This window comes from Centrocercus urophasianus, unplaced genomic scaffold (assembly GCF_019232065.1).
Source record: "Centrocercus urophasianus isolate 14NV4802_14NV808 unplaced genomic scaffold, USGS_Curo_1.0 seq_11, whole genome shotgun sequence".
Taxonomy (NCBI): Eukaryota; Metazoa; Chordata; class Aves; order Galliformes; family Phasianidae; genus Centrocercus; species Centrocercus urophasianus.
Window position 1 is genome coordinate 31178517 of NW_024884253.1, and position 26848 is coordinate 31205364.

Below are 26848 nucleotides of genomic sequence, written 5' to 3' on the forward strand. Positions count from 1 at the left end.
CTTAGTTCAGATCCTACGCATTGAAGTCAATGGTGTTATCTCAGATAACACTGGATTGAAAGCATAGATCCTTCAATCCTCAGTGTTTGATACTGTACAGGAATTTAGTATTTAATAGTCACCAGAAAAATTACGTCTGTGTATGTAAGTAGCTGAGTAGATAAAAATCATGACCTTCAGATGGTTTGCTCTCCAAAAATAAAAAGTTTTGAAGAATTGAAATTTTCTCGTTCATGATCTCTGTGAAGAAAACAGGAGTGAGCTTAGCTGTGAACCTATTCTCAAAGGGCAGGTAGCTGTCTAAAGGGAAGATAGCAATCTAGTTTAAGCTAGTCCTATAGGCTTCTGTTAGGGTTGATGGGGAAAAAAAATAGAAAAATACTTAGGAGAGAGCAGTGGGGAGGACAGTATGGAATTTTCCTAATGTGTGTTTAAAGTAGTGAAGGTGAGCTGCTGTCTAGCAATGTCTCTGCTGACTAATGGTAGCCGGGACAGCTACTTTAAATTGAGCTGCCTTGTCTTCGTGAGTAAAGATAGGCAGGTTGAGTCTCACCCTAAATGCAAACATGTAACTGTAAGACTAACCTGAAAGAAAGAGGTTTCAGTTTCTTCAGGTTTTGAAGGTTTGAGATTGACCATCTCAAGCATTTGAAAACTGGGCTCCCAACATTATGAACTCAATAAAATGAATAGTCTCTTCATTTTTTATTTTTAGGCTTTATATTTCTGAGGTCAGGGATGGGTTTGTTGGGGCTGGAGTACAGACTGTAGATGTATTGCCCTGTTTAAAGTTTGAAGGCAGAGGTTCTCCCTCAGGAGAGAAGGAGCTGGAGGTGCAGGAAGGGCCAGGAGCCGGGCCTGCAGAAGCTGTGATGTTAGGGCTGAAGTGCTGGGGCTTGCTTGGTGCTGAGGCAAGGAGAAGCCAAACCCGCAGCAGCCACGTACAGCTATTGGGTCATGACAGAGGGGCTTTTGTTGTGCATCCCGGTTTAAAATAGTTTTAAACCCTACTTAAAATGCAGCGCAACTTGGAGCTGAATAAACAAGAGAAATCCAACCTGGATAGGAGAGGAAATGGTGGGGAATATAAAATAATGTAAGCATTTATCTAGCTGGAGGCCAGGCCTTTATACAAATAACCACTTTACTCCAATTATAAAATCACTGAAAATATTTAGCATCAAAAACTCTTCAGCTTTGGAAGACGGTCTCCCACAGGAAGTGCTCATTGCCTAAATTTAGATCAAAGCTGGAACTATTTAGTACAAGACTGGAACACAGATTCTTGTGCTAAATTCTTCCATTCTCCTGCGTCCTTTTCCCTCCCCCCCCTTCTTCCTCCTGTATGTAAAAATTAGCTGTGTGCTTGTGTTACCTATTTTGCAGGTTTATTTAAAACTTCTCATCCCCAAGGAATGTTGTACTTTTAAGCAATTAGTCACTTGAGTGTGCAGTTTCTTTGGAAACTGCCATGGAGCGGCGCTGGGATGGCTTCTGCAAAGGGTGCTCGGGGGCAGAAGAGCCATTACATTTTCTCCTTTTACTTCTGGTGTGACTTTCTGAGCAGGAAATGCTTTGAAGTGCACCAGTCACCTAAAAATAGCAGTCTTCTAGGTAGTGAGTTTAAACATGCACTTCTGTGGAGCCCAGCAACTGACAGGAAACCTTTCTCAAATGGCAGTGTGTATTTCCAGGACCTCTGCACCTTTTTTCCTTCCTTGGTGTGATGAGGGTTATCGTGCTTTGTTAGGCTGATTGCTGTTCCAGTTCAGACCACTGTGGGGAAGAGGATGAGAGAGAGACCTGCAGGACTGCTGCTGTTAAGTACATGAGCACTTGTGCTGTTCTCTGCTACTAAACAGGGAAAGCAGTGGGATCATAAGTTTTGCAGCTACAGATTTGTTCCAGAGGTTGTCCCTCAGCAATGAGCCAGCCCAGAGCACTATTGTGGGGCTGCTGTTGCAGGACTTCACCCCTCATTCTCCTGCTGTGTGCTCCTCTGCTTCTGCTGTCTCTCAAAACAAAGAGCACACACACTGCTGCTGTTCTGGAGGAGCCCATGATGAAGAATCAACATTTTCTGGCTACTTCCCTCCAAAGTGAAACAAAACACAATGTAATGCCCAGGCTCTCCTTGCCCCTTAGTAGAGGCAATAACTGAATCTCTTTCATCTGCTCCATCACTGACTTTAGGAGACACTTGAGAAACCTGCCTTATCTGACACTAATGTTCTTCATCAGCTCTGACAGAGACAGCTTGGAGGCAAATGAGAATGTAGGGAAGCATCACAGAAACATCATGCACTGAAAAATGTTATCTATTGCAACACAAAAGAAACATTCTGTTTTGCTATTTTGCACTGCAAAACTCTCGTAAAACTGGGTGTGGATTAAGATGTTCATATTACAGATAAAGAAGCCAAGATGTAGGAACGTGACATGGCTTATCCTCCGAGAAAACACTTGGCATAGTATGGAGTGAAATTCTCATCTCTAGAAGTATTAGCCTCTTGTTTAGCCAGGAGACAGTATAGACAGTCTGTTTGTCTGACAGGAATTTTGTAATGCTACTCTCTCCACCAGTGCTGTTCCAGAAATCTTCATAAGCATGTACCTTTTTCTCCCAAAATTCACATAGCGCTCTGGTGTCCCTCATACATCTTGTGAACATTGCTATCCCCTTGCTTTACTTGGAAACTAGTAATGGCCTGACACTAAATTGTCTCCTCTGTACACATCCCTGATCTTCCAAAAAGCCTGTTTCTTAGAGTCAGAGTCTATTAGATGTATTATAGATGCTGGTTTCTTCTCAAAATTCTATCAGAACCTTAGGTTGGGAATTCCATTTTCTGAATAGCTTTTAGTTACAGTTCTAGAAGTCTATTTCCAGAAGTTAGTAGTAGATGATCCTTATAATAAAACAGGGTACCTTTTTTTTGTTGCAGTTAGCAGAGAGGAAGACACAATATTGATTCCAATTCTGACTTACATTTTCCTCTTTTTAATTCTCTTATTTGTGGCTAGATTTAAGCAGAGATTTCTTGTTTTCTTTTTACTTTTCATGGTCAAATGTTTGCCTGTGCTGAGGAGGCAGCTAGTGAGCTAAACTGTAACTATACCTTCCTTCTATAATCCTCAGGTTGTGTCCACACCTAAAGCCATCCTGTGGTAAGCAAAACGTCCAAGGTGGCTTCATCATATATGGTTGTAAGGGAGTTTGGAATGCGGTGTCAACGCATGCAAGCTGTGGGCATTGCCCATGGTGAAAAAGAGCTCTCCAGAGAGTGCAGAGTTCAGGGCATTATCCAGTCTTAATCTATAGAAAGATTCCCTCAGGGGAAGCTGGGCTTTGACATGGCAGCATTTCCAAACCAAACTGCATGTTCAGGTGTTACTGTTTTAGTTGTGCTAAAAGAATTCTGTTGATACATGGACTTGCTTTATGTGATGGTGGTAAGTACTTAGAAAACAGGTGCTTTTTCAAATGGAAAAAGAATTTCTAAGCACAAACTAATGTATTCTAGGACCTAGTGTCTCAGTTCCAAGGAAATGGACGGAATTGTGTTGTTTAGAGGTAGTTAAAATATATGCACAAGAACTTTCTTGTGATGCTTTGTACTTTATCAGGAATTTTTTTTTCCTGTTTTAAATTCATGACAAATAATTGCTTTGCAGGGAGTTTAGGGTGTGCCTTCTATTTACATAAAGTTCAATCTAGACCATTAACAAAATAAATATGGAGTATAAATAAAAGAAAGATCCCATGAAGCTTACCAAGTAAATATTTTAATACTACTTTCTACACATATGGTGCCATTTGAGGGTGGGTCTGGTAAAACTCAGGCTAACATTATCTTGGTGTTTTTGCAACAGTTGAGAACCCTCATCTCATCAAAAATTAAAGACAAAATATTTATCTTTATTGATATTGATCATGCTAAAGCCAAAAAAAAAAAAAGAAGAAGAAGAAATAAAAAAGAAAGGTTATGTATTTATGTTGTATTTGGCCTTTCGTTGCCTCTTCCTGGGAGGAATTAAAGGCACTGCGGGGAGTGCAGTTTTCTGACACGTTTGTATCATATGTTTTCTTTGTTTTTTAGTTTGTTATTTTGTGATATTTTTTAATGTTTGATGTTTAAACAAATTGCAGTAGCCAGAATGTTTAAAAAAAAAACCTCCACAAATTCAAAGGAAAAAACTCTGCAACACGTAAAAATTTCCCTCACTGTTGTCTAAAATATGCTTAATGAAGGCCATATGTCTTAATTCCCCCAAAGAGTATTGAATCATCCTTTTATAATTCATGATACTCTACATCAGCCTCCTCTACCAGCTCTTGCAGCCTTCTTCCATCAGCTCTCCCAGTGCTCAAAATGCAGCTTCTGTAAACATTTCTTGAGTGTCTCTTGCTTGGAGTGCCTTTTTGAATCTGCTTATCACCTGTCCTCGTAATGATTTAGGTTTCTTCTAATGACATTCAATTCCTCTTGGCTCGACCTTTTCTGTTGCTATGCTGTGTCAACCAAACTGCCTGTACGAGCCTGGGAGGTAGCGAGGCAGCATGGGGATTTGTCAAGAGCAGGCAATGTCAGACCCATCTATTTTCCTTCTGCAACAGGGTAACAGGCTTTTTGGCTGAAATGAAGCAGTGTATGCTGTGCATCTTGATTTTAGTAAGGCTTTTTGGCACTGTTACACGAGGCGTTCTCGTAAGCAGATCAGAGATGCATGGTCAAGATGAAACTACTGTGAGTGGATAGGAAGCTGCTTAGAAATCCTTACACACAATGTAATTATTTAAGGATTCACTGTCAAAGTGGAAGTACTGCTGGAATTTGAGCAGCAGCTATTCCATATTTCAGTTAACATAAACGACCTGGTGCTAGGATGGAGGACATTTAGTAAGACTGTGTGTGATGCTTGAATGTCTGGAAATACTTTGGAGGACAAAATTTGATTTCATTTGAAAGTAGGATATAATGTTGGCAAAACCTTAGGAGAATACTGAGGATGAATAAATGCTATTTATTACAATTAGGCAAGAATAATGGCACAAAGAAAAAAAAAAAAAAGAGATGGAGAGCAACCAAAGTGTGGTCTGGACACTGCAACAGGACTATGGGTGAGCTGAAGGCAGATCACGGGATCATCAAGAGTGATAAGAGGTCTCGAAAATAGGTTATAGGTTGCAGAAAATTTGAAGATTTGAGATTGCTTGACTTTAGCCTCAAACCTTACAAGGCATGAAGCAGCTTTCAAATGCTGAAAAAATTAGAAGAAGGCAGAAGAACACAATTTGTTCTCCAGATTCAAAATGCATCTGGATGGAAGGGCCTAAATTCCAGTGGGGGAAGTGTAGTGTTGACACTGAGGAGAAAAAAAATACTTGAACGTTAGGGATGGTAGAGTGCTGAAAGAAATTCCCTGGGGAAGCTGTGGATTTTGTCACTGCCTTTCTCTAACAAGAGGTTATATCAGCTTCTATAGGTAATACCAGCCTCCAGATCACCCACATGCTGCTTTTTAACTGAGTAAACCCTTCTCTGTCTGCACTATATAGTCTGATCTATAGGACTACAGGGTTATGTGGAATCATGTTTTATCATTTTATGCGTTTTAACATTTTATGCGTTATCATATTTTTCTGCAGTAAATGATCCAACAAAGGTATGGAGAGATGTAACTTAGAGACACCCTAGCTACCTTTGAGTAAAAGAGCTCAGCTGTCCAGGAGCAGGTTAGTTGTGGCAGCAGGAGTTGAATACAGCATTAGCACATCACTTCTTAGCTAGACCGAGCAGCTCGGTAGATAGTTGAAGTTATTTCAGCTCAGGTATTTCTTCTCTATTTGCTGACCTCTGCAGCACAAGCTCTCTGTGAATAAGCAAACAAGCTCATGAGGTGGTGGGTGAATGAAAAAGAACAAGAATGGTATCCTGGTGTGTGTATGTTCATGGTGCTGTGGCTCCGTTCCCTTTCCATCCAGTCTGCTTCAAGCTGCGCTCCTCTTCTGTGTTTGTAGACTCCTAAGGAAGAAGCTGATTTAGGGGTGATTTTTGTTATAAATACTATCATAAAATGTTTCCTGTACTTAGAGGTAACTGAGATTGTACTGCTTATTTGTAGCTATTACCCAACAGAGTTTTAAAAGTCTTTCCAGTTTAAAGTAGGATTAGAAAAATAATAATTGTAATCCAACTTTCAGTGAGGCCGTCCTTAATTCTCAGTGCTCATAGACAGAGAGGTCAACAAAAGCAATCCTGGTGAAAAGTAACATTTTTAAGAAATACACGCAGGTCAGCATTTATGTTAGTGTAGGATGAACTTTATGTTTTTTGCCATCTTCATTTCATGTTAGATTTCTATTGAATTGAATGTAATTAGATTTCTTTCTTGCTGTAGAGAAGTTATTTTCACAGATCTGGAAAGCTGTGAGCAAAATGAATTCCTAATCTAGTAACTAGTTGACAGTTGTTAATTTATAGAGCTTCACTGAAACGTCTACTTCTTGCCAGCTAAGTTCTATACAGATATTCACTGTTACGATTTTTAATGTAAGAAAGAAAATACGCATGGGGAATTGTTTTAGCCATGAAGCAACTTTTCCATCATATGCTTTTAATCAAGTCATAAAGAGACTGGAAATACAACTGTGCTGAAAGCAGTATTTGTTATACCTACATAAATCCCCATCTTCATCACTGTGGGATCTCTTTCCCTGCCAAATTACACATGCTGCCTGCACAGATGATGGCAAGAAGCCTCCTGGTTCCCACTGGCACGAGGTACGTGTTGTGTGGCTGCGTGCATCCCAGTGCCAGGGTCCTGAAGGGAGTGCCCACGCTGCCTGCAGTGCCACGCTCCCCAAAGCAAGACGGGTGAGTCCCAGGCAGCCTTCAGTCCCTTTTTGACAAGTTGGCGAGCTTCCTTTGGGCTGCTTGGAGGAAACATATGAAGGCCCTGCCCTGAAGCACGAGCAGGGCATCGGGAGCAGGCGAGCAGCAACGTGTGTTGTGTTTTCTCTGTTTGCAGCCAGGCAGCGAGTTGGATAACTTGGAGGAGATCCTGGATGACCTACAGAACAGCCAGCTACCGCAGCTTTTCCCAGAGAGCCGCCCAGGCGCGCCGGCAGGCTCGGTCGACAAGCAAGCCATCATCAATGACCTCATGCAGCTCACCAGTGACAGCAGCCCCGGCACGGCTGTGGCCACCCAGAAACCAGCAATGAGGATTTCACAGAGCAGTGAGTCCGGCTTGCGCATGGGCAGGGAAAGAGTGTGGAGCCCGAAGTGGGGCTGCCGTGCCTGTGGGCCTGCGGCAGGGGAGGAACGAGGCAGCAACTCAGTCTTCCCCGTTGTTGAGCAGTGGCGTAGCGCCATCTGCGGTCATCTCGCTCTGAAACGCAGTCGGAGATTGCATCTCAATCGCACAGTGCACTTAGATCCTTTCTAAAGGAGATTTAAGGTGTGCTCTCAAAATAAACATTTCTGTTGGAAAGTGCTGCAGTTATGGGTGATGCTGCTGCTGCAGGGCTCTTAGCATCAAGAGTGTGTGTGTTTTGTGTTGATGTCGGTTGCTCTTTCTCAATAGTTGTTCCATAAACAAGACAAGTGAGGCTTTTTGAAGCATGACAGAATGCTTTTCCACAGAATTAATAGAAAGATGTATGATTAAGAAGAAATACCTAAATTTGGTATGAAATTGTGGCTCCTAGTTGAGTCATTTCCAGCTGACTGTTTTCCTTAACTTTATCGATTAATCACGATTGAAGTGTTGGTATGCCTCCATAAAATAGTGGAAAGAAAGCAAGTAAGGCAGCAGTTTTATCAGCTATGAATGCTGAAGAAGATATTATACAGAGTCACTGTTTCCCATTGTTTTCTTTCCCATTGTCTGGGACGGCAGCATCTGTTCACCTCCTCAAATGTATACTGGAGGGCTTTTTTTATAAAATGGAGTTTAGATAATATTCTTAATTAAATGTAGCCATTCTGATTCTTTTTTTTTTTTTTTTAATATATAACATAATTTGACTAGGAAGCTTTTAAGGCTAATTTGGATGGGGCCCTGAATGGCCTGATCTAGTGGGTGGCAACCCTGCCCACAGCATAGGGTTGGAGCTCTTTAAGGTCCCTTACAACCTTAGCCATTCTATGAGTCTATGGAATTTAGTTCTTAGAAATGTTCAAGTAGTTATTAATGTTTACATTAAAGCCACTACAGACCTTTGCAATACAATTTGTTGAAATGGAATGCAAGTACAGGAGTCCTAACAGCAGCAGTACCTGCCAGGAAAAAAATCTCCATGCCTCTGAAATCTTCAATATATTCTTTCTGAAGCATGGTCTCTCCTGGCTCCTTTCAGCTTCTCAGAGTTAAGCCTTTGCTTTGGCTTATAAGTGTTCAGAACCACTCTGCTTGGGCTCTAAGTCCCATCCAGCCTGCTGCGTATATATAGAGAGAGAGATTATATATCTATACATGCACAATATAATATACAATAATATATTGACTGAAATTGTTTTCCTTTTTGTCCTATAAATACAAGTATTATTCACTCTATTTCTAGGTTTTACATAACACAGGGGACTTTGCAATCATTTTCATATCTTTGACTTTAAATCTGCTTTCAAAGCTGTTGGAAGTGTAGTAAAAGTATGATTATCAATGAGAATATCTTGGTGTGTAACAGCAGTTTTGAAAAAGAAGCATCCTGTTTACAAAGTAAATTAAAAACCTATTTTTCCCCCTTCTAGCTCAGTCTTGTGTTTGCGCCTAATTCTACTAGGGATTTTCTGCCTTATTTTCATGCAGAAAACAGGTGCATGGGAGTAGTGAGTGGCTTTTAATATGTTCACAGAACATCAGTGTAAAATGAATTTCAAACTATTTTTTTCCCCAAAGAAATAACCTGCTTTCATATTTTTTTTTAAGTTGTATATGAAAATACTTCAAATAATTTGACCTGTTACAAATATATATTTTTTAACTGTTGAGCACTGCTAGATTTGCCAAATTCTTAGGAGTTTGTTGCTTGAGGAGCAGGGAGCCTTCTTCAGTCCCATCGTAACCAAAAGCAGAATGTCTGATCTGAGCACCATCACATCTGTGTTGTTCATTGGTGCTGCATTTCCAGCTTTGCTTTTTGTAGGATCAGGGATTGCTTGCAATTAGGCATGTAGTAACTTACTCACCTATGTGATCTTTCAGGCTTACAGGGAAAACTGTTCTGAAATCATCAGTAGTGATGAGTTTTGGGTCAATCCAAGACTTTATGGTGGCATTTTTGTCTCGTAAGTTAATTTATTTGCTTCTCTGGACAGACAGTAAAAACAAAAGCATGACCATTTATTCATTGTTGCTGAATCATGGAAGTATTTATTAATGACAAAAATAAAATAAAGTAAAATAAAATAAAATAGGGAGGAGATGTGGAGATGGAGCTACAGGATCAGATATAGACTCAATCTGTCCTTAACTTTGGTAATTTCTCCAAGGACACAGTTTATGCTGGAATAATTTCAAGATAGATTATTCCTAACAATCTGCCCACAATTACAGTCCTACTAGGTGTAAGATTAACTGTGGCAGTAGTATGCACATCACATAGTGGTATGTTTTGCTGCAGTGACCCTCTAAGTTAAAGTATCACTTAAGGTTTTTAAAAAGGTAAGTCATATCTCTTTCAGTGTCAGAATGTTCCATTTTGAAATTTACATGAAAATGTCAAGAAGGGATGTTTCTCAGACAGATGGAATGGGTAAATTAAGCAGCATTAAATAGCTCAGCCCAAAGCTTTGAGTGTGTTTGGGTTCTTTTTTTTTTTTTTTTTTTAACAAGTTTCCATTCTTGTAACTTTGCTTTTTGTTTGCTCCTCCTGTCTAGCTTTTAATAACCCACGAGCAGGGCAACTGGGCAGGTTATTACCAAACCAGAATCTACCACTTGACATCACACTGCAGAACCCAACAGGTGCAGGAGCCTTTCCACCCATAAGGACAAGTAGCCCATATTCAGTGATACCTCAGCCAGGACTGATGGGCAGGAATGAAGGGATGATAGGAAATCAAGGAGCTTTAGGAAACAGTAGTACAGGTAAGAACACTTTCCATTTGTTTTAACACACTTGATTCACAGACTACATTATATGTAACTTAATGTTGAGGTTATTAACAAATACAGAATGCATGTATCCAATCAGTCTGGGAGAAAAAAAAAGGGGGGGGTTAAGCGTGCTGTTACATATTGGCATACTTTTTTTGAACTTAATGCATATGTTAGGTATGTTCTTTGCACTCTGCTTTTCACTTCCTTTAAAACTTCTACATGCACATATTTTATTGGCAGTTAGAGTCTGTTCACATTGATGTTCCAGGTTCAGCTGAAGCTTATGTAAAAATCAAATCTCTCTGCCTCCAGAAAGTAAATAAATGAACCATTCCACTTTTTACAAGTGGTCCTTTCAAAACTGAACTGTGGACATTATAATTATTACTCTTTTGGGATGTATCTCTACAGATGCTGCAATTGCCCTTAGTTATCCTTTACTTATTAATGCTAGTTCTCATTTTAAATTAAAGAGTAGTTAAGGCTTTCATCATTTTCTGAAACATTTTTTTCTGGAACCATGAGATCTTGTAATAGTATTATTCATTCTGAACTGTTTGTAGTGTACTGATTTCTTCACACTACTTTAATATTGTATAAAGATACTAAAAGATATTTCACTGGAAAAATCAGTCTGATTGACTTACTTCAACTGATACATAGTCCAAGACTGTACAAGTGTGAAACAACTGCTAAGAAAACTGAATAAATGCATATTTCATTTCAGCTGGCTATTCATTGCCAAAATTTGCATCAGTACTAAAAAAGACATACTGACAGAGTCTGATATAAATTATATGAGTAGAATAGAGGTCAACTTGTAGTCTTTCAAGTATCCTATTACTTTCACCTTCTGTATAGATATTTGAGGATGTTATTCATCTTATGTATACAACTTAGAGAGTATTATCTGTGTTCCGCCATTTGCTTTAGCACACCACATATTTCAGCTGACAGAATATGTACACAAGCAGAACAAACCTGAGGATGCAATACTGAAGCAAATTTTGCTCAGTAGATGAAACAGTGACCCTCTTCAGAGGGTTCTTCTCCTCGGTTGTACGTCACTAAATAAATATACGTCACTGAACAAATGAGTAGTAATTGTAAGGGTGGCTTTTAGCATTCATTTAAGGATGTTGCAAATTGCAGCTGGATGGAGAAATAGTCCAGTCTGAAATCCATATTTTATCTGCTCTCTAGACTGTATAAAATTGAAATGTACAAACTGTACGAACATATTGTTCTAAGTGTGTTTTATGTTGTCTTGCTTTCTTGTGTGTCTGTGCTGCATTGGCATTTTCATTATTTTTTTTTTTTTACTACTGTCAGAGTGTAGAGTTCTGTATATTCCAAGTGTAAATAAACCGTATCGGTTGTTTACAGTAGATGTAGGAGGACTTCCCCTAAAATAACGGTAATGAACTTCAGCATCTATCGGAAAGTTCCTGTGAGTAATTTCCCTGCACTGTATATTGGTTTGAGATTATCTTGGGTAAGCCTTGAAGCTAAGAAGGCGACATACTATGAATTAAAGGACTTGCCAAAAGATGTTTGCAGAATGCAAATTTGAATTTAATCCTTATAATTTGCAAGTGTGTGTAGCGATAGCATGTTGTTACTCAAGTCTTCATTCTCACATACCACTTGGAAAGTAAAGCAGACACACATCAGCAAACGTGATTCATTTCCTGAGGAAGGAAGTCAGTGCTATCCACACACCCTCAGCACCTGTTGCAGACTACACGTGGGAACACTTATTAACAGTGTTTCAGAAATGATAAAAGGGTCTTCCTCACATAGAGTGCATAATAATCTCCACTGCCTTGACTAAGCAGTGTATGGTATCTTTCTATAGCCCTGCGCATTTGGACAGGCAGTTGTGATGCAGTGCGCTTTGAGTGAAACTGCTGCATTTTCATCTCTAAAAATGTAGCTCGTCAGCCAGCTGCAATTCTAATGCTGCCCTGAGTCATGCTCCTCCGCCTGACCCTGCCCAACTTTTGTGCAGGAATGATCAGTGGTAGTGCCCCGCGACCTGCCATGACATCTGGAGAGTGGGGAAGCCAGGCTTCTGCTGTGAGGGTGACGTGTGCACCCACCGCCAGCGCCATGAACAGGCCGGTGCAGGCAGGCCTGATCCGCAACCCCACAGCCAGCATCCCCTTGAGACCTAGCAACCAGCCTGGCCCGAGGCAGATGCTTCCATCTCAGGTCATGAATATGGGTAAGTGTGCGGAGTTGTGCCTTTACGTGTGCGCTGGGTTGTCAAAGGTGAAGCAGCAAAAAGTCTCACTGCAGTTCTAGATTTGATGAGAACTGCATTCCATAGTGAGAGCTTCCTGTGGGAGAAGGAAGGAAGGTGTGTAAAATGTTAAGTTTTAACATGTGTTAATAACAACTCCAGATATTCTTTAGCTTCTTAATGATATGGATTTCCTAAGAAAGCGGATGTGAAACTTTAAAAATATTTTTAAAGAGGATATGCTGTGAATGTTGTCACTGTACTTGGCCAATTCCAAGGCAAGTACACTGCTCTTACGATGCTGACTTTGTATACTACCTTTCTAAATACTTTTCTTGCTAATATTTTACATATATGATGTCATGTTTGCTGTTTTTTGTAAACGCTATCACAGTTCTTACATCATTTACTCAAATTTTAAAAGTGATATTTAACAGAAAGTAATGATGCTTTGAAGTGTAATGTTACTAGTCTTAATTCTTTTAGTGCTTTTAGTGCAACATTAATGATTCAATGGAAAGATTTATCATGAAAGTAGAAAAATCTGTGTGTTTGTTTTTCCTTGATTAGGGCCATCTGAATTGGAGATGAACATAGGAGGACCTCAGTATAGCCAACAGCAGGCTCCTCCAAATCAGACTGCACCATGGCCAGACAGCATCTTGCCTATAGACCAGGCAACATTTGGTGGTCAGAACAGGTGAGTCTTAGTGACACATCAAAGCATGGAGAGATTTAACAGGCCAGAGTTGTTTATGCCCCATGGAAACAACGTCCTGTGTAAAATATCTCCACAGCTAAGTCAATGTAATGTTTGTAGTGTTTTATCCTCATGAAATGTGTATGTAGTGCATTAACACTTGCAAATGCTTTCTTTGCCATTTAGTGGGTTGGAGGAATTAAGAGTTCTGTATCACAGAAAATGCTGCCAGTGCTGCAGGTAGTTGCACCAATTTCACCTCTCAAATATGAAAATGAACGTAAATTCTGTCTAGTTTTAGCGATGTTGTTGCTAACGATGCACATTACAGTTAGGTACATGGGTCATTTCAAAAATGATTTTCACACCAGTGGAAATGACCACTGTAGCTGTCGCCACAGCTGAAACACACCACCCACCACCTCGCTGTGCTGACGTCCACTGTTTGGTCTCCAGAAACATTCAGCAAGCATCAATGAATGTCAGTGGCTGCCATTTTTTCCATATGGTGAAGGAATTCAATTCCACATCATTGCTTCATACACACTTCTATGTCAGATGCCATTGTGTCAGAGTGTCCCTCTGTTTCCATTTGCCACATGGCAACAACATGGAACAGAATATTGGTGGGAAGGTTCTGCCTCTATTGCCATACCACCAACATCCACCTCTGAGGTCGTGGACCAACATAATCAAATAAGAACTGTTACTTTCGGAGCAGGACTCGTACAAGGAACACACTTAAAACTAAAAGTGGGAAAATGTCACTTTAAATAAAAAAACCTTTGAACTTACAACATGGCTGTGTCAGAGCAGTGTTTTTAGTGGTGCAGGACTTCGTCAACATCTCTTTTGTTTGTTCCTTTTTAACTGATTCCTTTAAAAGGGAAGAAAGATGAAGTGAAGGGGAGGCTGCCTGAGGTTAGCTTCTCCTCAGGTAACCAGAACCAGATTAGATCACAGCCTGTTTTAACTCTCATGTAAAATAGTTGTTGGTTATTATGCCTTTAAAATAATGTCATAACTACAAGAAGCAGTTTACACTTGCTTAAAAAGACCTGTATGTCTTCCCCAAAAAGCTTATAGATTAAATTAGAGATATGTGGACTATATAAGTGGTGCAAAATGGACAGACAAAGGAAAAACACTGAGATATTTTGAACTATGTAAGAATATCTTATCCAGTAGCAGATGGGAGGAGTACTGAAAAAGAAATCATATGAAATGAAGAGGAAGCAGTTGGAAAAAAAAGTGTGTGGAGAAAGTTGAATCTTCTGACTGTGTTATCTTAGTTTTCATTCCAAAAGGATGTCCTACAATATTATACATAAATTTAACATTGTGGCATATTCTCTGCTACTTTTCTACTTTTTCACATTTTCAAAATGCATCCTAGTGCTAATTCTCCCCCTGTTAGGATGCATATATACCAAAAGTACTATTGACATAACTTACCACTTTATAAATGATACCATAATATAAAATACAGGGCCCCAGATTTTGGTCAGCAACCAGGGAGATAATTCTCCAGTTTTGTCATAGCTAGAGATGGTGGGAAAAAAAAATGCTGTTGCGTTGTATCTGAAAGTAATCATATTTTGATGATCTAGACTAAAACAGAAGTGATGAATTGTTTGGTGCTGTCTCTTCGTTTTATATTAAGCCCTGGGATTTTAATTTGTATGATGTGATTGTTTGCATGACTACTGAATCATGTAGCTCTTTACAAAGTCAAAATGTGAGTAAAAATAATTACTTGAGGCAGAAGTTAAACACTGTCATTCTGGTTTATAGAAGAAGTTGGAAAAAAGTCATTATTGAATAGTGCAAAGAACTTAGCAAATGTTTTAAACTTTTTCTTACCATATATATTCATGCCTATTTACAATTTGGGCGAGGTTTTCTTGCTAGCCCCATGGACTGATTGTTTTTCCAGCTCATATTTATAAGTCAGCTTCAAAGTTTGCAAGCAATTTAATTGAAAGATTTTTTTTCTGTGTATTCCTCATCTTTGCTGATTTATAATGCTATCTTGAGAGTTGTAGAAACTTCTCTGTATATGAGGTTGATTAATGCTTTTGCAGTGTGCTAAAGATAGCTCGTATACCTACAGATTTAGTTGTTCTGTTTACTGTCCTTCAGGGTGTTTTTAGGTGTATAGCCCAGTGATGCATCTCTTTCCTTCTACTCTTCTTTGACGTAGAGATTAGACCTTCATGGCAACCACATACATTAAAAGCAAAGCCCCTGACATGGTCCCTCACCACATCCTTCTCTCTACTTCTTTCTAAATTGGAGAGGGATGGATTTGGAGGAAGGACTGTTCAATGGATTAGGAATTGGGTGGCTGGATGCCAAAGGGTTGTGATCAGTGGTTCTGTGTCAGGGTGGAGGCCAGTCACAAGCAGTGTCCCGCAGGGATTCTACCATCATGTGCTCATAGTAGCTGCCCTTACTCACAGAATGCTTTTCTCTTAATATTTGCTGTTGTAATCTTGTAGCACTGTGTGCGATATAGAAGTCTGTGAACAGTGCAAAGCAAAAACATGTCATTTGTCTGCTGCTAAGGCATAATTTCAGAGTTGGTTTATTTCTCAGTAAGTTTCCTCCTTTAGGTTGGGAATAAACATTTATTCTGTCTTTGTAAATGTATGTGTGCTTTGCATAGAAATCCAGGGGTGAGGTAGGTAGGATTTGTAGGGCCCCATCAGCCTGGCAGTATCCCAATTCTTGCTGATGCTCTTGAGGCATATAGCCAAGTACATAAACTGGTACCCAAGTGTGCAATTCCATAGGATGTGCTGAATTATTACAGTGTTTTACTGCAAACAAAAAGATGAATGTCCTTTTCTTCCTGCTTTTGGCCAACTCTTCCAGCTACTGAATTTGTACACATTCAGGCAATCTTCGGACCCCTCTATGGCTCTTCAGTTTGCTTAGTGTGATAGAAAAGCAGTTAAGAGTAACTATGGAAATGAATTTTTTCTCTACTTGTGATTGCAAACTTAATAAAACATCTAAAATTCAAGGTTATGCTTACCCGAAAATAAATTTGTTTAGCTTTCCATGTTCAGTGATTGTGTTCTCTACTGACTTCTGTGCCTCTCTGCTGATAGACTTCTCTCTGTAGCAGGAAATCAGCAGTCGGGTGCACTCGGTGTACTTGCTTGTTGGATACACAGCACTTGAAGGATCTTGACAGGCATTAACCACGCTATTTAGATATTTCTTTGGGAGGCCAAACTTTCATCCAGAGTAGGTTTCTAGACAAAATTGACAGCTATTAAAGTAATCTCTGTCTCCACTTGTTAGTTCAGTTTGACTACTAATCCACTGATACTATTTCTCAGCTTTCAGCAGCTGTTTACCAACGCAGTGTTCATGTTTTCACAGGCAACCGTTTGGCAGCTCACCAGATGATCTCTTGTGTAATCATCCTTCATCGGAATCACCAAGTGATGAAGGTGCTCTCCTGGATCAGCTTTATATGGCACTAAGAAATTTTGATGGCTTAGAAGAAATCGACAGAGCTCTGGGAATACCAGAACTCGTTAGCCAGGTATAGTGGAATCTGCATTAGGTACATTAGGTACTGTGGTTAAAGGATAGCTTGTAAGATGGAGGTAAAATGTGTGTTGCAGAAGGGAATTCTTCTTACAAGCTAAGGTGAGGTTGTGTATTTTAGTGGAAGTCAGTCTAAGAGCTTGCTGTCACCTGAAAAGCTTGCTTCAGCCTCAGCTTTATAATTCCCACATCTCTCATGCCACCCTTGCCCAGTTCTTGTTTTGATGTTTGCTGTGCCCATCTGCTTTATACAGTTAAATTGACCCAAACTGAAAAATTAAAGGCTTTTGCTTACCTGGTAATCAGAGGAACAGCTCTGGGTGGGAGAAAGGTACGATCATGGCCAGAAACAGGACAAAGTGAAGAAGCAAAAAAGGTTATGTAGACCTAAGATCAGAGGAGCAGAATTAAGACCTTTGTATTACACTAACATCAAGCTTTTGGATAGGCAAAACTGTCATTTCACCTGTTTGTTTGTTGTTTGTTTTTTTTCCCTTAGTTAATAAATGTGAGATAAAGGATAGTCATTCTTCACCGTGAAGCAAATTATTTTCATTCCAAGCACTTAGAATTATATATTTATTTTCAATTTGGAACATGCCACATTAATTGTTTGATGTACTTTTTTTTCCCACAGTTCTTTTTGCTAGCTTTCACTTGGTTCTGATCCATTTCAGTCCTATATAGTGCAAAAACATGTATCAAAAAAAGCAACAAAAACAGCTTTTGAAGAAAAGCTGGTACTTGATGTTTCTGACATCGAAATTGTATTTCTGAAACAGCCATACGTGCCTCTATAACGATTTCATGTTCTCAGATAAGCCTAGAACACCCATTTCACTTCCTAGAGTTCATTAGCAGCCTGGTGATAACTTCTGACTATCTCGGTGTTTTAGATACTACTTTCATGTCTCCACATCCATGCACTATCTGTAACTATGAAATAGGACTGATGAAATCTTGCTTTGGACATGTGAAAACTATTCCCAAAATTAACTTGGTGCAACACAGAACTTGCTGAAGTGTCATTTGTTGGTGAACTTCAGTTTTGCATTGTGAAATTTCTATGCAGTATCATATAACTTTTGGAATACCACTGCCCAAAAATGCGAATGATGTTTTATTTCAAACTCAGTCTTAAATATATTTGTGTTTAATAAATGTCTGAGTGGAAATGGTTAACGAGTTTTACACATAACACAACTGTCAGATTTTGGAATATGTTTTTTTTTAAATATCCATCACACATCTTAGAAAAGCTTAAAATCTTTATTGCATGAGGGCAGTGAAATTTAGATTAACTCAATTTCCAAGGACAGTATGGAATAAGCTATAAAATTATTCTGGCAAGAGCAAATATTACCTAGAATAGAGTTTAGAATTGTGTTTGCTTTTTGTGTTAATGGGTAATCAGTTTGTGCAGAAGTGCCCTGAAAGAATTAGGCACTTTATTCCCATTAGCTTCAGTAGTAGTTTTAGGCATCTTTGTTTCAAGTTGTTATTTTAAAATCTAAAATAAGATCTACTTTCTCATCCTTATTCATTAGTAATGTCTTTGAATTTGTCTCTGATTCAGTGGCAAAAATATCCTGCCATCACTTTATTTACAGATTTTATTACAAAATCTGTCATTTCAAGCTTTTATTCGTTTAACATAATGATAAAATGGTGATGCTAAAAACATGACAAAGACTGCAAGTCATTGTTTTAAAAACAGAAGAGGAAAGAAGGGCGGAATTTGTCTTCATGAACATGTGTTGTAACATCAACACGCAATTAGACTTGTTTTATAAGAAAAAAGAAATGCAAAAATAATACAAAGAAAAAAAAAAGTTTTACATAATTTGCTATGTAAAAGTGTTCATATGCTGGAAGGGTGTTCTTGCAGGTGGTCTTAGTCTCAGACAATCACGTAGAAACCATGTCCCTCCAACTGCTTATGTCATCCCCACATTTCTGCAGAGCCAGGCTGTGGACCCAGAGACTTTCCCCGGCCAGGACTCAAGCATGCTGCTGGAGCAGAAGGCTCAGGTTTTCTCCCAGCAGTACACAGCCCAGGCTCAGATGGCTCAGGGCAGCTACGCTCCCATGCAGGACCCCAGCTTCCACGCCATGGGGCAGCGCCCTGGCTACGCCGCCCTGCGCATGCAGCCCCGGCCTGGCCTGCGGCCCGCCAGCATCATCCAGAGCCAGCCCAACCAGCTGCGGCTCCAGCTGCAGCACCGACTCCAGGCACAGCAGGTATGGCACGAGCCACGCCGCGTCGGCTCACTCGGGGTGTCCTGCATGTATGCTTAGAACAGTCTGGTTTCACTTACAAGCCATAATGAGGTTTTCTGGAACAGCACCTTTCACATTCTCTGTTTTAGATCTTTTTTTTTTTTTTTTTTTTTTTTTCCCAGCTTTCCCTTATTCTTTCTATAATATTGCACAATATTGTGCACAGTATTTAAGCCTGGGACTTGCTAATTCTTTGAGCAAGGCCACAGTGGAGCCTTTTCTTTCATAGGTCTGTTTCTGTTTGTTATATCTTGACTTGGGTTGGATATTAGGAAAAATTTCATCTCAGAAAGTGTAGTGAGGCACTGGCACAGACTGCCCAGAGGGGTGGTAAAGTCACCATCCCTGGAGTTGTTCAAGAATCATGTGTATGTGGCACTGAGGGACATGGGTTAATGGGCAAAGTGGTGCTGGGTTGATGGTTGAACTGGATGATCTTAGTAGTCTTTTCCAGCCTTAATAATTCTATTCTCTGTATCTTCCAGTAATGTACATTATTTTTCATTGCATCCTAAGCTATTACCTACATCCTTTTTTTTTCTCTTTTTTTTTTTTTTGCCTTGGTCTACTTGTAAGGGTCATTTTTAAACATATAAGTTCATAGTGTTATTTAGAAGATATTAATACTACTTCAGTGGAGAAAGAAAGATCATTTGCTCCTGCCTTTAAGCATCAGGATAGGGTCTGATTTGGTGTCAACATCAGGAGTCCAATCTGAAACTCAAACAAGATTGGAACTGTGAAGACAGCGTTGTTATTTGGATATTCTGTGAATAACAGGACTTGAGCAGGAGAAGTAGTTTCTGCTGGCATCTGTACAACTAAGACCTCAAACTATCGAGCCTACTAATTGGGAAAAAGATACATATAACATTTCCCTTTTCTTTTTCTACTACTAAGAACTATTTTTACCCTTTAGAATCGGCAGCCACTGATAAATCAGATCAGCAGTGTCTCCAATATGAACCTGTCTTTGAGGCCCGGGGTGCCGACTCAGGTGAGGAAAACAGTACTTTAGAACAGATCCCTCTATTTTCTCATTTCCTGGTGAAATTAGTCCAAGCTACAGTATTTTTAACACCACAAATGTTAAAGTTTGAATACTAATAATGCAATTTAAATGATATTTTACTGTTGTAGTGGTATTTCTCTGTTATTTTATTTCTGAGAGCCCCATATTTACCCAAGCTGCATGGCTATTTATTAGAAGTAGATATGACTGCATTTTTAACCAGACTTCTCATTTCCTAAAGCTGCATTTTTTTTCAATGATCCCTCTTTGCAATGAGAAATTGCTGCAGTATTAAATGCCGTTATTATTTCTGTTGATGACGCTCGTGCTGTTGGAAATCGTTCCCAGCAGAATCACTGAATCACAGAATGGCCAGGGTTGGAAGGGACCTCAAGGATCATGAATCTCCAACCTCTCTGCCACAGGCAGGGCCACCAACCTCCACATTTAATACCAGACCAGGCTGCCCAGGGCCCCATCCAGTCTGGCCTTGAACACCTCCAGGGACGGGCATCCACAACCTCTCTGGCAGCCTGTTCCAGCACCTCACCACTCTCTCTGTGAAGAACTTCCCTGACATCCAACCTAAATCTCCTCTCCCTCAACTTAAAACCATTTCCCCTTGTCCTACAGTTGTCAACCCTTTCAGCAGAAGCATTAGCAAGGTGATTTTCCCCCATTTAATGTTAGGTGTGTGGTGGGGACGAAGAAAGAGCTGGGATCTCCGACTGCTCCAGTGGTGTTGCCTTTGCAGGGGTTATTAACAGGTAGTGGTGATTTTCCTACAGGGCCCCATCAACGCACAGATGCTGGCGCAGAGGCAACGGGAGATCCTGAGCCAGCACCTGCGGCAGCGGCAGATGCAGCAGCAGCAGCAGGTGCAGCAGCGGACGCTGATGATGCGAGGGCAGGGCTTGAGCATGACCCCCAGCATGGTTGCTACAGGGGGCATACCAGCAACCATGAGCAACCCACGGATCCCACAGGCGAACGCACAGCAGTTCCCATTTCCTCCAAACTACGGTACTGGTTCTACCTGCCCTTACTCTGTAATTTCAGCGCTCTTTTATCCCCACTGTCTCCCCAAGATCCCATCCCGCAGCCCCTTCTTTGCCCAGCTCCCCAGGGAGGAGTAGAGGTTTGGGCCTCACAGCCGTCCTCAAATGTAACATGGTACTTGCCACTCTTCTAGCTCAAATACCGCCCTGAGATCTACTCTTTCCTTGAGCAATAGCAGAAGTGCAATCTGTGTGATTGTTTGTGAGCATAGATACGTGAGTGTACAAATGTGTATGCACACATGCACGTGAGGAAGTATTATAGACTTGATAGACTCTGTATTTTGACTAAACAAATCAATTTGTCCAGTAAAAGTTCAAACAAAGAATGTGAATTTATGCCAGCAAACCACATGAAACAGCCTACAAAGCTGTATGTGATCCTTTAAGATCATTTTTATATTGGTTGGGAGTTTTTTACATTTTTGTAATGAAGCATTGCTTTAATACCCAACAGATTCTTCCCAAATCTTTGCAATCCTTTGTATAATGTAAAATTAACAACTAGCTATTGAGTTTAAATAATAAAAGTTAGTTTCAGACAGGACATTTCTGTCTCTGTCCTTGAACCTGTATGTAATATGATAGCTAATATAATTTTATCTATATGCTTTACAAAGCTGTATGCAGCTTTGTGTAAGTAGTAGAACTGTAAAAAGTAAAAGTTACATTACTACTAAGTGAGAGTAAAAGTTATAGAAAATAATTTGAAGTTCTTTTGATAAAATCAAAACAAATTATTTCCACTCAGTTCTAAATTTGCTATCTGTTCTTACTGGTTTGTTATACTTCAAATCATCTTCTAAATCATAGCTGTGCTTTCCCTGTACGTGTTTGTAATTGCTTTATGAAAATGAAAAGACATTAAGATATTCTCCTTTTATAACACAAACTGAGATACAGAGTCATGCAAACAGCGAATATTGAAATTGATTTCATACCACCTGAGCCATATGCTGACATTGAGTGGCTTGTTTCTGTTGAGTATGCTGTTCTTGAAGAACTTAAGACCAAAATGTCTTGGTTGAAAACAAAATTTCTGCACATAATTGGCATTTTACAGTCTAAGTTGCTTTCTTCATCTAGATTTTTTTTTCATTTTACAAAATCATTAAATGCTTTCACCAAATGGCATTGTCTAGTTTTGTGTGGACAGAGAAATCAAGGTGCTAGGGCTGTAGGAACTTTAGAAAAACTTTAAATTCTAACCAAATGTTTAGAAGTTGTGCAGTAAATGGGTAGTGCATAACTTCTTTCACAAAAGTGGGTTTGTGTACAGAACAAATGGTTTATTTGTTTGACTGCAGTTTCTGCAAAGAATTCACTTAGCAGTGTTTCTGTTTGTGGTCCCTAGTGGGATGAGTGCTTGTATGGTTGGGACACATAAGTAGCCATCAAACTCAAGCAAAACAATTTCTGCAGTTATATGTGTAGTATTGAGTTGATGACATCTTGCTTTGTATCTAGGTCCTACATTAAGGTGCAAGGTTATAGGTTCCAGGTGATATAAGTGCAAAAACAAGTCTGCAGGTTTGAGCTCTTGTTTTTTTAAACATTGAATGTACATTGGCTAATTTTCTCTCCTTCTTTTTTAGGAATTAGTCAGCAGCCTGATCCAGGCTTCACAGGGGCCACCACTCCTCAGAGTCCACTGATGTCCCCAAGACTTGCTCATACACAAAGCCCCATGATTCAGCAGACTCAGGCTAATCCTGCCTATCAGTCCTCTACAGAGATGAATGGGTGGGCACAAGGGAATATGGGTGGAAACAGGTAAATCCAGAGCAAAACGAAAATGAGCATACAGCGCAATGCAGTAATTTATGGTCTACACTTATTTATGGGGTTGCTTAAATGTATTTATTTGCTGCTAATGGTCTGTCCTCAAAGAAATTTGTTTTCAACTTGGCTTGATGAATTGGTTTAAATACTGTCTTCAGACAAGGCAAAGCGAGTGCATAGCTAAAAGATGTGCATCCACACAATGCATTGCTTTGTCTCTGATAACCGATAAAAAATGGTTCTTAAGAAGCAACTTTGCTGCACAGTGAGCTCCAGCTCCTAACATTTGTGTGGATGCATTTCTTCTGCATATGATCTTAATGTTGTGCTCCCACAGTGCTTTCCACATGGCTGGATCAGCTGAGCCATAGCCTATGCATTCTGTACTGCTCTGGAATTATGGTGACTGGATATCACCTCCCACTTCAAACGCTGGAGTGCAACCAGGTTCAATCCAGTACTTGCACATATTTGGGATCAGCTATCATTCTCTGAGAGCAATGTAGCATGCCTCATGCATGCAGTCACCTTTCCAATTGAGGCCCGTGCCCAGTCAGTGTAACTATTATAATCAGCCTGTTCTCATTACATGGGTTGGGCGTTGAACACATTGTGTAGGCAGCGAGGAGTTTCTGGATGGCAGTGATCTGTGTTTTTCAGTGGAACATGGGAAGATCTGTCAGGTTGTTGTGTAACTGACCTCTGTCAATTGAGGCTGGTGGTCTCCTCATCCCAAAGCTCTCAGGCTGCTTTTACTATCCCAGCTCAACAGCAAATCTTTTTCGTGCTTGTTTATATACATTTAATAAACCCAGAAAAACAGTATTTCAGTGATGAGGCTGATCTGAGTTCCCCTTAGAGCAACTGATGCATCTCTCATCCTGATCCTTGTCTGTACCTCTCCCTCATTGTCTTCCTGAAGCATCTGCAGGAGACAGAGCTACTGCTGCCACGGCTTCTACTGAAACTGCAGCAGGGGCAGACTAATGGCTCACTAAACTGCAGCTCTACAGTGGAGACGTGTCAAATGTTTTTACACAAACCACTGGATATTCACAATGATCCGTAGTGTACTCTTTCAGCCATCCAGATAACAACTTAAAAATGGGGTTTGGTGGCCTGAAAAGGGATAGAAGGAAGAGAATTGCGGGATTTTTGGACTTTGGTCCTGCACCTGGAATGCAGCTGCATTCCACAAAGGGCTCTGTAAAGAAAGTCTCACAACAGGTAGTGTGTGGCAATAACATAGTGGAGTACTCGGGTGCAAGGTTGAGCACTAACCCTGAAAGGATTTCCTCATCTGGAGGGTGAAAATCAACTGTTGATGTAGAGGTGGCTGCTGTGTGCCACCTGACATGCAGCAGTCCTCCTGTAGTACTTCAGATCTAAACAGACACATCTTCAGCAGTAATTCCTTCATTGACTGCTAGAGTATGTTTAAAGAGTGGAAAAGACTTGATGTGTAAATAATGGAGTGTCTTTAGGAAATATAAAAGCCCTCTCGTGACTTTTAACACAAGAAGGAAGATACCATCCAGAAAGCGCTTGGCTTTGAGTAAAATCTGGGATGAAATCTTTCACAGTTACACTTAATGCTGTTCAGAAATATCCTTACAAGAACATAAAGGGCAGTTGTCTCAGATGTTCTGTAGTTTCTTACAGTGCCACATTTTTCTGACGCTAAGATTTAGTAAATAAATTTCTGCACAACTGCATGTCTATATTTGTGAGCCCACTTGCCGTAATTGTGTGTGCAAATCTGATATACATATGTGTGAATAGCCTCTGCTGCAAAAAGAAGGATTATTAGATCAAATCCAATACTGATTCAACAGTCCTATGCTTTGCTAAGGATGGAAGGGAAAAAAGATGTTTTCCTTTCCCCCCCCAAAAATTGCTTTCCTGAATATATTTATAATATGTGACGACAAATTTCAGCAGCTAATTGGCTGTTATTGCATACACATAACAGATTTGTACTCTGCCATAGTTTCACACGCAAAGGCATGTGTTTTTATGCACAGACATGGGAACTTATGTTTTGAAAATCTATTCCTTAGACACTGATGCAGCTGAAAAGTAGTCTAGGTTGGGATAAGCAACAATATGTACAAATTCTAGCTTAAAATATATTAAAAAGAGAGCAGTTTCCTAGTGGCTTCAGCATTCTGACACATTGCTTTTTCCATTCCTTGCTATAGCATGTTTTCACAACAGTCCCCACCACATTTTGGGCAGCAAGCAAGCACCAGCATGTACAATAATAACATGAACATCAATGTATCCATGGCAACCAACACAAGTGGTATGAACAACATGAACCAGATGACAGGGCAGATCAGCATGACCTCAGCGACCTCTGTGCCTACATCAGGGTTGTCCTCCATGGGTCCTGAGCAGGTGAGAATTTAAGGACTTGAGATGACAGCTAGAGGATTTTCTGTGACTTTCAGTAGTTTTTCAGGCCCACTGTGTTGGGCTGTAACTGCTGTAAGCCATTATGTTTCTTTTCTTAGTTTTCTTAAGAAATGTTTATGTTAAAAAGGCTTTGTTTCTAGCTCTGCACTCAGATAACCAGTGACTAATGAGATAGAAAGCATCATTCGCAACCAAATTTCCCATTTGAGCTAGCACCACTGTAGCTAGTACATACAGTACTAGATCCTGGACTTCTGTGGAAAATGTGTGCCAGTCTAGCTTCTGTTCTCAGTAGGTAAGTTGCCACAGCACAGTGGTTGGGCCTGTGTCTGTGCCCAGCCCTCAAAGCTAAGGCTGAATGGCAGGCAGGTAAGAATGAAATATGCTGGCACGGGCAAAGTGGAAAATGCTTCTGCTTCTTTGTACCAGAGCACAAGCAGTCAATTTCAACAACTATCGTGCTGGCATCTTTGTAAGCTCCAAATCCACACTTCTTGTAATGTGGGGCATATAAAACAGATTGCTAAACCAGTAAGTAACCTGTTCTTTTCTGCCAAGGAGAGATTTGCATATTTTTTTTCGTTTGGGACTGCTAGTTAGGGCATCTGATATAAGGAAAATAACATTTTCATTTGTAGGCTCATCATTAAATGCATGTGGTACATTAAAAATATTTGACAAACAAGTTCTCTTAACAGATTCATATGCTTGTTTCAGAACTGAACTTTGGTTTGTTTAATGTGCAGATTTCAAATTAGAGACTTTTCTTAGAAGTGTTGGCAGGCATACCACTTATGTCTTTTGGTACTTTCTACTGCTATGGTCAACAAAATTGCAAACATTTTTTTTCTGAGGTAATTAAATAACACTTTAAAGCTGGCCATATCATTTACTTGTTAATAATTGTCTTTTTTTTCCAGCCTAAATTTGACAACAGGCTATTTATTTCTCTAATATTGCCCTTTAGCTTTTCCTCTTCCTGTATTTTAAAAAGAGCCATTCTATTAACACAATTCTGTTGTTGTTTTCATGTTGTTTTGTGTTTATATAGTTGTTTTTCTGGGTTTTTGTCTGGATTTTTTTTTCTGCTTAGTTAAACAAGCCAGGCTGTTTCTGTCTCTTCTTGTAGTCTTTACATTCCTTTTTTTTTTTTTTTTATCTGCAGCTGTTCTGGTTTGAATCAGTGTCTCCTAAGCACCAGTGCCATAACACTAGTTCTTCCCCATTTCTCTCAGAGTACACTGACAGATATAGCCCTGGATCACATTTGTCTTCTACAGCTGCTGCCTACTGGTAACCTGAAGTAATTCTGATACTGCCAAATCTGTCACCTTCTCTGATATTTCCACTTGTCAAGTCCAACTGCAGCAAACTTTTGAATTATTATTACTAGTTCCCAAGCACGTGCTCTTAAGCATTTTTAATGTAGTCAAACAACAGTTAAAAAAAGGAGTGGAGCTTTGAAGATGACAGCACATTTTGGTTTATCAGCATGCCCATGTTCCATGGTTTTCCCCCGGAACCTGAACTAAGAAATTTAACATTATGGAAGGAGATCTGGTTTTATCTCAAAGACTTCCATGCAGACGGCTGTTTCCACTGGCACAGTTGCTGCACTGCTTTTCCTTCCTGTTAGACTACTAGATTTTGTTTCAAGATAACATTTATCTAACTTCCAGTAA

The 26848-nt window shown here is 39.9% G+C and overlaps 1 protein-coding gene across 7 annotated transcripts in view; it reads left to right on the top strand.

The window, feature by feature from the left end:
- Positions 1 to 26848, top strand: part of NCOA2 (nuclear receptor coactivator 2) — a 189172-nt gene that overhangs the window by 150369 nt on the left and 11955 nt on the right. For all 7 annotated transcript variants that reach the window (XM_042808607.1, XM_042808606.1, XM_042808605.1 and 4 more), the window contains 10 exons: positions 7033 to 7243; positions 9886 to 10095; positions 12119 to 12334; positions 12923 to 13052; positions 16446 to 16611; positions 18579 to 18857; positions 19816 to 19893; positions 20697 to 20931; positions 22562 to 22739; positions 24950 to 25148. In XM_042808607.1, coding sequence (XP_042664541.1) covers positions 7033 to 7243; positions 9886 to 10095; positions 12119 to 12334; positions 12923 to 13052; positions 16446 to 16611; positions 18579 to 18857; positions 19816 to 19893; positions 20697 to 20931; positions 22562 to 22739; positions 24950 to 25148 — 1902 coding nt within the window. The remainder of the gene's footprint in view (positions 1 to 7032; positions 7244 to 9885; positions 10096 to 12118; positions 12335 to 12922; positions 13053 to 16445; positions 16612 to 18578; positions 18858 to 19815; positions 19894 to 20696; positions 20932 to 22561; positions 22740 to 24949; positions 25149 to 26848) is intronic.